The 13,187-nt window shown below is 41.2% G+C and overlaps 1 protein-coding gene across 2 annotated transcripts in view; it reads left to right on the plus strand.

Moving 5' to 3' along the window:
- LOC120803754 (plexin-B1-like) overlaps positions 1-13,187 on the plus strand; it is a 67,900-nt gene that overhangs the window by 27,520 nt on the left and 27,193 nt on the right. For both annotated transcript variants that reach the window (XM_040152609.1, XM_040152610.1), the window contains exons 2-6: positions 5,289-5,383; positions 6,181-7,054; positions 7,276-7,518; positions 8,703-8,885; positions 12,034-12,162. In XM_040152609.1, coding sequence (XP_040008543.1) covers positions 6,191-7,054; positions 7,276-7,518; positions 8,703-8,885; positions 12,034-12,162 — 1,419 coding nt within the window. In that variant the 5' untranslated portion in view covers positions 5,289-5,383; positions 6,181-6,190. The remainder of the gene's footprint in view (positions 1-5,288; positions 5,384-6,180; positions 7,055-7,275; positions 7,519-8,702; positions 8,886-12,033; positions 12,163-13,187) is intronic.

Raw genomic sequence — 13,187 nt, forward strand, 5'->3', positions numbered from 1 at the left:
GTTGTGTCTCGGCACTCATGTAGATATGTGTGTAGACTCTTTTTTGGAGGGAAGTGGCTTTTATCCTGTGTCCGTTCAGTGCAGCCACTTGGTCACAGAGCTGTGAAAGGGACACTATTCCCTCCAGCAGCAGACAGAGAGCCCCTTCAGCACACCGGAGGGACCAAGAGAGAGACCCTCTGTGTTTGCATGTGAACTGAGGGGAGAGAGATGGCCATTGACCCTGAAGAAGGCGACGGAAATGGAGAGGGGCCAAACGTGTACATCTGCCTCTCATAATATTAGCGCTTTCACTGATCTAACCATCTAAGTAGGGACACACAATCGGCAACTATACTGTATATGGATGCGTTCCTGGATGTAAATGTGAATTAAAAGCGACATGAAGGGCGTGATCACACCTCCAGTTTGTTGTGTTTAGTCTTAAGTAGATTGGAAAAGTGAACTTGGTTACACATTTATGTGTTTAGGTTCAAACTGACAGTTGCAGTTAGGGTCACACTTATTGTAGCTTTTTTATTGGAGTTTTGGTCACCTGTCGTACCATTGGGTTAGCGATTTCTTGGTAATTTATTTCAGTGGAATTGAAGTGATCAGTGGTCTTCTGGAGTTGAAGTAAATTCTGTCGCTGCTTTTGTTTAAGGTTTAACGTTAACAAGCTATGCTACTGACAAGCTGAAATGCGTCTTGTGAGTACTAACCTTTGAGCAACCAGCTTTCTTTTTTGTCATTCATTTGCGACAAACACAGGCGCAACAAATGTATGACCCAAAAGTGTTACACTAAAACTGGATTTATACTTGGCGCAAGGGATCAACAGGAGTCCTGCCTTAGATATCTACTGCATAGGTTTTGATTTGTAGTTAAGCCTCAGAATTCACCCACTAATGGCACCACTGCATCACTAGAAAGATGTAGGATATGTGATCAGTAACAATGTTTTTAAATTCTTTCATTTACTTTGTGATGCGGAGCGATGGTGGTCTATGAAGATATTCATAGAACCGGAGTTACATCCAGGTAACTTCTGTTTCTGAACAGGAGAATACTGCTTTGCAATTGCCATGTTTACATTCTTTTATTCAATCTCCAACATAGAGTGGTCATTGTGGTGAACAGAAGGTTCGCAGTGATGATGTTTTTGCTAGAAGTGAGTTACTGAAAAAACAGGAGATAACAGTATGGTTTTTCTACTTTATTTATGTTTTCCTAACAGTCAACAATCTTCCTCAGCATTAAAATCCTGCAGTTGAAAAACACAGAAACTACTGCAATTTTCCTGTAAGGGCAACAAAAATGTATTTTCAGACTTTTCAGTCACGTTGTTCTCAGCTTAACTTTATCAGTCTCATGAATGTCACCCAAACACATACGCCAACTTTTTTCACTCCCTACCTTTTAAATCAGTTACTAATGTTTACTGGAAAATGCATGTGCCTGTTCTTTATCTTCTCAGTGGTATCCTGTGTGTTGTCATTGAAGGCCTTGCTAATCTCAAACAGACCCTGTGCTACTCTCTCTACTGTACTCACTGGATGGGATCCACAGATGCTAGTGTTGCAGAGTCTGGGGCCTCGGGCAAGACGCCAGCCGACCCACCAGAACATAACAATGCAAGGCAGTGCTCCATGGCTCTGGGCCCACTGTCCCCCACTGTCCCAGCGTTGCTGACCCCACATATTTTATGAGGTCTTAGGCATTCAGTGGACTGTCATGGCTCATTAGGAGCTTTAGAAATGAACTTGCACAGCAGACTCTCTCAGTGATTAATTAACATGAACAGAGAGAGAACGTGAGACAGATAAGAATGGTTAGGGCAAACGTTCACTGATAGGACCACATTCTGAGGAGTTTATAGAACTCAATAAATATACTTGGTGGTACACACACACTGTTGATTAGGATGGGTAAGTCCCCCTGCCATCAGAAATTAAAAGAAAGTTTAGTCAAACTCCTGTTTCAGAGGCTTTTCCACAGTGACTACGAATCGGAGGAAATCACTCATATATGTTTATTTATAGATTTGCTTGCATATTAATATTTACTCCGTAGTTGCTTTGTGACCACCATCCCCCCCTCTTCAATTCAGCTGAAAGTCTAATGGGCTATTAGAGGTTATTTATAGATTGTTGGACTGTGCCCCATGGCCGAACATGCTGCATACCAGACAGAACTGATGAACTCTGGAGATTGTTGGTGAACAGCATGGGAGAAACCGCCCCTCTGCTCCTCTAAAGGGTGGCAGTGATGTTGGTATTTCTACATAACGCTTCCACATTAAGAGGAAAAGTAGATGTTTCACTTTCAGTAAACTTTCAGTAGACGGTCAGATGTAGTGAATAAAGATGAACCTCTAGGATCCAGACTTTTATAAGAATAATGGATTTGTTCTTGTTTTTAGAAGTGAAAATGTTGCATAGCCTTAAAAGGTCTTGGATGTCAAGAGAAATATTCCAGATTGGACTTCCCCTCTTCTTTTACATCAACCACAGCTGTATTTCTCATGTCTCTCTTCTTCCCCTCCATATCCACTTTGTCCCACACCACAGTCATCCAGTCTGATGTCATGGTAGTTCGTAGGAAGCCTGTCATTGCTGGTTGGTAAGAGGAAGTTCCCATGGCGATGGGGTCGCCCTAGGCTATAAATATGTTGACCGTGGCATGATGGTCGGTCAAAGAGCAGGTGAGGACGCCTGCTCAGAGTAACAGTGAGAATTTGTCTAGAATTGTTCCCAGGCTCTCTGTTACAGAGGCAGGACAAGGCAAAACATATCCAGCTTAACAAGTTATTAGCTTCGGTATTTGACACAGTAATTGTTTTTAGTTTTAATTGAGTTGAATCTACTGAATGAAAGTAGATTTGCTTTAGAAAGTGTTAAATTATCTCAGTACGTTCAGCTGTAAAACAAAAATAAACCCTCTTAGTCTTAGATTTGCTGTAGTGATTGTTGTCAGTGGCTTAATGATCTTTGTATCAAAAAATAACGAATTTCAATCCAACACACTGACTTCTGCCATCTTAGAGCAAGATTTTTGAAAGAAATACTCTTCCTTTTACTTCTTCCTATTCTCTACTTGTGCATTATGCTATATTTTAGTAATTGTCTTATCCTGTAGCTGTAGATTGTGCTTTAACATCTATTATTGATAAGACTAAAGGCATATTCTCAATATTGCGGGGAAAAAAAAGCTTTTGCGTGAGGTTAACCTATTCTGTGTAAGTGGAATGTTGAGACGGCTCTGTGTGGATGGCCATAGTGCGCTGACTGGACCTGGATGTATGCCGAAAGTTCAAAATCTGTTGGGCTTTGAGCACAGCTCCCGACGTTTGTGGGTGCAACGAATCACTGACCACTGCTTGAACTGAAAGATAGACAAAAAATTAATTACATGTGGTTCTGAATCTCCAGAACTGTACAATCTCAATTTGGTGTCATACTGTATCAAGACCACATCACCATTTAATACAGCACCGCCAGGATTTCCATAACATAATGGAACATGCAGTGCAAGAGGCTTGCTCTTCTGCTGAATAAACCCTAAGACTCTTCTGTTACTGTGCTAGCTGCTCTGTGAGGCTGTACTACAGTGGTGTGAGCTAAATATTTACATGCTCACAATGTAAATGCAAATATGCATTGTCATTCAGCCTGTCTCCTAAAAATTACCAGCCCCACCAAATACATTTTAAGTTTAATTAACATATTTGGAAAGTGGCAAATATTCTGATACAGAACATATCAGTAAATTGTTAAAATGTCAACTAATTTGTTGTTTGACCAAAATGTGTGATCTATAGTATCCACTGGTAGTTACTACAGCATGATTATCCTTTTTTAATGGTTATGTTCAGGTACTCAAAGAATTTGGTTAAGGTTATGGTTTACCACAGAAAAAGTTCACAGTAACTTCCACCATCTTTCCCTAACCTTAACTGGAGTACTTTTGTTGCCCTAACCTAACCACAGAGGGGACTCTGGATGCGAAGCCCAGTTTCTGGAGTGACAGTTGTGCACTCTGTACGCCCACCATCCCCTCTGGCGATTCAGCTGCCTTTGGTAAATGTAGCGCTTCATTCATTAAAAAACATTTGCCTCTGAATATAATCCAGCCGGCAATTACATTTCCTACAAGACGTATCTGCTGTTGCAGTTTAGTTGTATAGAAACATTATTTGTAGGAGACAGGGTTATATCACTGCTGTACCAAACAGCACTAAGCTGTAGAAGTACAGCTGTGGCTGGGGACCACGGATATCTGTAAAACATTTTATGGCAATCCAATGAATAGGTGTTAAGGTTTACCATTATGGTCCAAAGAGTAGGACATTCTGATCAACTGAACAACCAAACTAATGACATTGTCAACACTGTCATGGCCACCCCTCTACACATTCACACACACATACACACTCGACTCAAACCCACTGACAGTGGGCGTGGAGGTTATTACTTCTTACGCTTCTTATGCGGCTCGTGAATAAGTAAAGAGGAGGCCTGAGACACACTCACCCACTTACCAGACAGATACTACGACTCATGCACCTGCTCCTGGATGGCCCCTGGTTATGTACAAATGCACAAACACACACACATTCACATCCGCGCACACAGATTCCTGGCCTCCTCCCTTTCAAACCCCCCTTTACTTTGTCCTGATTGCAGCCCCAGGGGGTAGACAGTTAGGTGAGATGGCACCGCATTTCTAATGTCTTAGCAATCTGTTCACACTGCAAAGAAATCATGCACAATATTGCATTTACCCTAAATATCATAAGCTTGTGTGGGCTCATTTTAAATATAATTAATATTCTGTGTATCTAATTCTTTTTGAGCTCTGACATACCCCCAGTTTAAAGCTTGCTCCGTACACTATGGTGTGCAGGATTTATTTATTTATTTTTATGTGACCTTTCTCAGTGAGGTCAGTGAAAGGTCTGAGGAACCTCTTCAATAATTTAAAGGGGTTTTATCGATAATGCGATGGCTCTCAGTGTCCACAAACCACTTACCCAGAGGTGTTGAGTGATGGCTGTGGAAATGGGAAATGAGAGTTGTTGTTTTGAATGCTCCAGCTGTAAGGGTTACTGCACCCATGGGTATTTTTAATCAAATGAATACAATCTACATAGTGGTGAACTTATAAACACTGTGTGTGTAATCATATACCAGATGTTATGACATTATGATGAGTACTCTGATGAGAAAGTCATATTAAATCTTGCTTCTGTCTATCTCTGAGTCATGTCTCAGTCTGTCTTTTTGTCTCTCTCTCTGTTTTGTTCACAGATTAATAATCATTTACAGACAGAGAGGAAAGGAATGGGATATGATTCCAGGTGATAAGGTGGAAGAACTCTTCAGCTTAACAAAGAACATAGATGGTGAGAAGTCATTCCTAAAAGTGTACTTGGACCTTGAAAATTGCATTTAAAGGATGGGGCTGGTAATATTGTATATTTTTGTTTTTGTAAATAAAACCCATAAAATGACCAATCAACAGTGCATTAGTCTGTCTCTCAGTACTTTCCAACTTCCCAAGCTTGTAGTTTTTAGCAGACATTACACAAAGAGGAGTAAATAGTGGTGACTTAATTTGTTGGAATCGGATTTGGTATGTTAACGAGTACTAGCACCACTAGGAGTGTATATATGGCATTGACCAATGTTTATGATAATGAAGGAATGTGTCACCCAGTGCAACAGCGTGGCTCATTAAAGTGTTTTTAATCGTTTTTAGACAACAATGGAGCTCTATGGTGCAAAGGAATAAGACATATCAGGCTTTGGCTACACAGACAATACATGTCTGTGTAGCCATGTATTCATTGTTTGTTTTGGTCTTTTCAAAGGATTTGTTGACATAAGAAAAATCTAGAATATCAACAGTTATCCTTTAATATTCAGTATTCTTTCACGGTTGAATTTAATATCAATCGTGTGTGTGCTTTGAATATAGTAAAAAAACATAGCAAGAAAAAGAGCATTTTCTTGCTAGCTTAAATTCCTAAGATCTTCTCACCACATCTTAACATTTTTCTCAGCCTAAACCTAAGCTTTCTACAACTCTTTTACTAGCACTATACTCAACTACTGTATATGGAAGTGGCTTTTAGCCTTATTAAATGTTGATGTTGATCTGTTAGTGCAGGCCTGTGACCCTGCTCTGTTTTTCCATCAGAATATTTGCCATGCTACATGGGAAGGCTCTGAACTCCACCTTGCTCTTGCTCCTCATCCCCATCGTCTTAGTTTCTGCCCATGGTCGCACCTACCCCGGTTTTTCTCGTAATGACACTGAATTCCAGCACCTGGTGCTCCACCCAGACCCCTCTGTGGGGACAGTGTACGTGGGGGCCAGGGACCACCTCTTCCAGCTGGACGGGTTAGATGGACTCCGGCTGGAACAAGAAGAGATGACCGGCCCTGTCAGCGACAGCAAAGACTGCCTTCCCCCTGTCACTGAGTTCAACTGTCCCCAGGCCCGGAGAACCAGTAATCACAACAAATTACTGCTGGTGGATCCAAAGGCGTTGGAGTTGATCACCTGTGGCTCAGTGCACCAGGGCACCTGCCAGAAACGCAGCCTATCATCGATCAAAAAAGTTCTTTTCTCCACCGAGAGGCCCGTGGATACGCAGTATGTTGCGGCCAATGATCCGTCAGTCTCAACTGTGGGGCTGGTGGTGGGGCTTCGTGGTGGGGAAAGGACAGTAATGTATGTGGGGAGGGGCTATACTGCTAGCCATCCACCCATTTCTACCCGCCACCTTTCATCAGAACCCATCTTTTCCTACGAGGAGACAGCTAAGCTGGCTGTAGCTGGGCGTCTGTCTGAATACGACCACCATTTTGTGACAGCGTTCACACGGCGTAAATATGTGTACTTCTTGTTTTACCGCCGTGACATCAAGTCAGCATCGAGAGAATACCGGACCTATGCCGCTCGAGTGTGCCTAGATGACACATCCTACTATTCCTATGTGGAAGTTCCTCTTGTTTGCCGAACCCCAACCTCTCCTTCAAGGACGTACAACTTGCTTCAGGCAGCCCAGGTACTTCTATGAATTTACAGTATATGGAGATATAGTTCTTCAAATGATATTAACATATAAGTACTCGGAAAAACTTATCATGTAGGGAGCAACAACTCAAAATAGTTGAATTTTAGAATTTCTTTGTTGTCTTGCTTTGAAAAATGGATTTACATCAATGATCCACTGATACTTGCTGTGTTTAACTTTCCCAAGTTTTTCCCATGCCTTTGTTGCAACAGGTGGGACAAGGTGCAGGCCAGGAAGGTGAGGATCTGCTGGGAGTCTTCTCCACCCACATCAGCTCCACAAACAACAGTCCCTTGGATGCCTCGGCTCTGTGCGTTTACCCTCTGGATGAACTTGACAGGCACATCGACTCTACCCGTGACCTGTGTTACACCCAGGATGGGCGGGTGGAGGGAAGAGGAGAGGTGGCCTACATAGAGTACGAGGTCAAGTCCAGCTGTGCCAACTTGCCCTTGGTAAGGATATGGGAGGGGAGGGGGATCAAATGTCTTTTGGTTTTAATCAATAACATCAACCTGATGTTGAAGCTCACCTTTCCTTTGATGGGAGAAAAGCAAATATTTGGGGATTTTAAAACAATGAATCTGTCAATAGCATGCTCATATGAGACTCTCAGATTACAGTTTCTCTCTGTTCCCCTTAACAGAATTGCATGTTAGTGTTTTCTGGTTTGTGTGCTTATTACAGCATGGATAATTACCTTTTAGTGCACACAGAAGGGCTGTCCATCTTTATGAATTATTTTCTCCTGTCTTCTTGTACCTCGAGTATATTGCCTCAGTTGGCTTCAGTGTTCCAAGAAAGACAAAACAGAGAGAGGAACCTAGTAACAAGGGATGACTTAACTGGCAAGATTAAATTGAGAAACTGGAAGAAATAGTTGCTATAGATAATGGATGTTTGGAAATCTTGTAATGAGGCCGTCATTGAAAAGCCCACTGCTTACAGATGCCCCAGGAGTAGCTTTGCCCAGCTGCAGCCCTCCAGTGACCCCCCACACTGCTGCCCCGCAGCCGCTCAGGTCCTGCCAGCCCTCAGAAACATTTAATGGGATCGTTAGGGATCAATAAACCAAACTAACCCTGAATCAGCTGTGCTGCTGCTTAATGAGCACTGACAAGGAAGGATTGGAGTTCTTTTGAAACCCACTGACATAAGAGAAAAGAGAGTGAGAGAGAGAAAGGAGGGGGAAATAGAAACATGGGAATAAAAAGATTGTTGAGTAAAAGGGAGAAATGATCTAAAGAAAGAAGATGCTGAAAGAAAAATGGACAGATGATTGAAGGAAGAGAGGACAGGAAAGATGTATTAGATCACAGTCCCCACCCATCTTATTTTTTAATAAACGAACTCTAAGTAGGCTAAAACGAGATGTCCCATTCTACTTCCTCCTTCAGGGCCAATTATCTGGAGCCAGAGCTCAGAGACTTACTGGAAGGCAGGATTTGGAGCACTTGTTTTGCCAAACCAAAAGGGCAAGTTTTCTGTCTCTGAATGAGTCTGCTTTAACCTTTGGTGCAATCCTCTTATGATGAATTAAGAGGATTCAGAGGCTATTAGGCAATAGAAGGAAAGAACGGAAGACAAATGGAAGGACAAATCAGCTAACGAAACTTTCTGTTGTGGCCAAATTTTATAGAATACCTTGAAGGCGTATCCCTGCGGCTCTGACCACACCCCTAGTCCGATGGCAAGCCGGGCATCGCTGGAAGCTAAAACTGTGTGGCACACCTCAGCCGCCCGTCTTACTGCCGTGGCCGTCAGTGTCAGAGACGGACACAGCATTGCCTTCCTGGGAGACTCCAAAGGGACTTTACACAAGGTAGCTCATCCCATTTGCTGTCATACATACTTTAGTTTTTGTGCTAGTTTCTTTAGGCCTGCCCCAGCATGAACTGGGTGGAGGGAAGGGAGACGCCCCAGACAAATCAACAGTGCATCACAGGGAAAACAAAACATCTGTGTAACTTGGAAATATTTAGACCATTACGCAATTTCTTATCAAGGTAGTTTCCTAATGTTCGCATTCACTGCAACCACACAAGTGTCAGGACTTACTTAATACTGTCATCCATACAGCCCTGCCCTTGTGGCTGTTACCATCGGTTCCTTTTAGGGATATTTATGAATCATTTCCTGGCAAAGCAAATACATCTCACAAAACATAAAACATTTGCAATTGATCTTAGGGATTTTTTTGGCCAAGTCTACGCTGGTTCCCACACGCTTCTACATCACTATGTGACTACAGCCTTTAAGATTCCAGTCATTCTGATATTCACAGTGTTCCAACATACACAGACTTGCATACCAACATGATCCCATGCTTAATACATTTGCTTTTTGTTCTGTGGACTGCAGCAGGCTATGTGATTGTTGGAGACTTGAACTTGATCCATTTTTGAGCTAATGCTCTAAGTTTTTTGGATGACTGGTGGAATGTCTTGCCTAAAATAGATTAATGGTTCATGATTTGCTTCTCACCTTGTTTGTCAAGATCTGAGAACTGCTTTTACAGTATTGTCCAAAAACTGCTGTGTATCATCACCTTTAGAACAACATCTGCATAGATAAGATAGTTACATGTAGAGATTGAGATAAGAGATATGTAGACATAACTCTGCTTTCAGGTATTTGCTGTGTGTGCGTGTGTGTGTGTGTGTGTGTGTGTGTGTGTGTGTGTGTGTGTGTGTGTGTGTGTGTGTTTGATGTGTGTCTGAAAGAGAGAGAGTGCAACATAGAGCTAGACACAGTACTTTTAGGTAGCAGATCAAAGCAGCATCCCATGTAGCCATCCGAAGTAAGCTATTGTAACAGGATTATCGTATCACAGCATGTTAAATTCCACACCATCCAGATACATGACGGTGTGTGTGTATTTGGGCTGGCCAGTCTAACTGGGGAAAAAATTAGTTTCCCCAACTTGAGCTCCACTGAAGTGCTGTGTTGGACTTAAAGGAATATTTCAACATTTTGGGCAATATGCCTATTGATGAGAAGATTAATATCACACCCATATCATAAATATGAAGCTACAGCCAGGAAATGATTATCTTATCACAAAAACTGAAAGCAGTGGGAAACCCCTAGTGTAGTTCTGTCCAAAGATGATTAAAAAAATCACCTGCTAGCACCTTAACTGCTCACTACTTTAAAATTTCTATTTAGCTTGTTTAATCTGCGCAAAAACTGAATTGTTTTGTGCTGTGCTATTTCTCATCTGGGCGCAATGACTACCTGGAGTCATTGCCTGTCATCACTGTGAGGCAACTAACGGAGACCTGCCCTCTTAAACCCCATTCAGATGGGATTAGCTTTACGGGGGGGTCCACCACTGTGTTCCTTGGTAATTTAACTCATCGATCCAGATGGGATTTTAACCATCTGGAAAATGCAGGAGATGGTCTATATTATACATGGACATTCAGCAGAACAAAGCCAAAAGAGAAAGACAAAAGCGTCCGCCTCAGGAGAGTTGCAGGGGAGACATGCAGGTAAAACATGAGGCAGATAACGTGTGAGGTGAAATTGAGTCATAACTCATTACACATTGGCATGAAATGCATATTGATATCATTCGGTGTGGCTTACACTTACTGCGGATATCAGTAAGTGAGCTATTCCTTTAAGGTTATCGTGGGTATGTATGAAATCAATGTCAATCACTACAATGTCTTAAAAGTTGCTAAATGATTATCTGCCTGTCTGTCAATTTACCTTAATTTCCCAATCCTAGGAATTTTATAATTACTATGCAAGGATAGGTTCACACTTTTTCAAGTCTGTCTTAAAACTATACTTAAGTGCCTATATGTACACTAAAGGAGTTGCTGGTCACTGCAGTTGTTCCTGCTGTCTCTACTGGCCGTGAAGAGATCCCTTCTTAGTATGATTCCAGTGTAAGAGCTCAGCAAGACAAAATCTACAGTTCTTGTTCTGCATTAAGATGCACTCTAAGGTTCAGTAGAAGCTAATATGAGGCTTCAGCAGTCTGACTTAGACAAATCAAGTGGGAATCTTCCAAAGATACAGTCTTTTAATTACAAAATTTCCTATCAATGTTACTTCCTTCCACCAAAGCTTAGCAAGATAACACTGTCTATGGAAACTTGAAGATGACAAATCACACTAAAAAGACTGCAATTTAGAAAGACCATCAGTTGATTTGCCTATTCCAGATTGATGAAGCCTCGACTGAGATTTAGCTAAACTTTAGAATGCATTTTTACACAAAAAAAGGACTAAGGATTTTGTCTCCCATCTCTTACATAGAAATCGCTTCATTAAAGGATCAATTCCAGGCCAGTATGGACAGTAGGAATCATTACAGTGACCAGTAACACTTCCAATGCTCATATGGGCATGTGATTTGTTTTAAGATTGAAAAAAATGCAAATCTATCCTTCAATACACCATCATAATATCCACTAAATATGACATGCAAAACAACAAACTGGAGAAATGTTTGTAAGTCACAAAGCATAACAGAGCATCTTTCCATGCTATTATGTGTTGAGTGCATCTTCTTAATGGGCCAACTGATTCTCCATTCTGTTCAGTGATCAAGTGAGAGCTTTACGTATAGAGGCATGAAAACCTCTCCTAATCACATTAACATGATGTAACATGAGAGTTTGAAGGCCTGGGAATCACTTAAACCAGAGGTGTCTTCCTGTGCTTCATATTAGATTTGACTGTGTAGTAATCACATTCATGGCCACTTCTGCTGCAATCCTGCACAAGTGTGATTAGATTTGTTTTTGAGTGTTAAGCTGAAGAAGATAGTCCTTTTGCGTTATTTTCTTTTTTGTCAGCCCTTCATTTTCATCCTGCGATGTGAGGAACATACCACGTCTGTCTAAAAATGCTTGTCTATAGACATAAATCCATTGCTAGTGAAATTTATTATACATAATATACAGTATACAACAATTTCTGAATTGTCTTTTTTTTCTGGTGTACCTCTCCAGGTGTATCTTGGCCAAGATGGTATGGTGGAGGTATATGCGAACACAACGATCCATCCCAACTCACCAATTAACAGTGACCTTCTATTGGATCAGAACGGAGCACATATCTACATCATGACCAAAACTAGTGTAAGTCTGCAAAGGATGCAATTACACAGTTCTGGACACTTAGGTTGTAAATATAATTTTCTGAAAAAAATGAATAAATAAATAAATTAATTAATTAATTAAACAGCATGTGGAATCCAGCAGTTGATGTTAGCAAGTAATTAAGCTTTCAAAGATTTTATGTGCCGTATGTTCAAACTACTCAACAGATGTACTGCGTAAACAGCCATAGCCTTTTTGGTGAGCCTGTCCATTCAACCACTCACCCAGATGTGTCCATACATGAGACTGAACACGGCTCGTCGTTCATCGTCAGACAATGTTGTTTGTCAGAATATTTCAGGCTTGGATACTTCCTCAAGCTGTTTGTCTCACTGAAAAAGAGGATAAAAGAATAAGAGGCAGAGAACATAAAAGAAAACAGATAGGCCAGCTGGCTGTCAAGGTCAAAGGTCACTAACCCCACTGTGATGGGTGCAACAGTCAGCAGGAGGATTGAGGTCAGACAAACAATGGTATTGATCATAGAAAGTGGCCTCCATTGTGTTGGCACACTCCCTATAGAGTGGCTCTGTTTGGGTAGCTGTAGATGCTGATAAATGGATTTGGGAAACTGCTAGTCTATACATTGAATGGCTTGTGTCACTTCTAGACCACTGAACACCTTAATCCAAATGCAGCCTCAAGTAACATGTAACATTCATATGTAAAACAATATGAGCATGATTACAAACATTGCACCTCAGAATTATTGTAATATATGTGTATGTGGGCAAAGACAACTCTTTTTCTGGCTAAATAACGCTGACTCAATGCACTTAAAAAGTTAAAAGGTAATATGACGTAATACTAAGAAACCATCGTCAGCTTTTGAAAAAAGCCAGTAAGTGGAGCTTGAGTTAGGATCTTTTTTTTTTTTTTTTTTAAACTTTCACATGTACAGTAATTGTCAAGGTTAACTTCAAAGTTCAACATCTCAGCTAGTGTTAACAGCCTGATTGACCATAGACTGTAGGTTAGCTACAAGAGCACTAAGATGCAGTTAG

This window comes from Xiphias gladius, chromosome 18 (assembly GCF_016859285.1).
Source record: "Xiphias gladius isolate SHS-SW01 ecotype Sanya breed wild chromosome 18, ASM1685928v1, whole genome shotgun sequence".
Taxonomy (NCBI): domain Eukaryota; kingdom Metazoa; phylum Chordata; class Actinopteri; order Istiophoriformes; family Xiphiidae; genus Xiphias; species Xiphias gladius.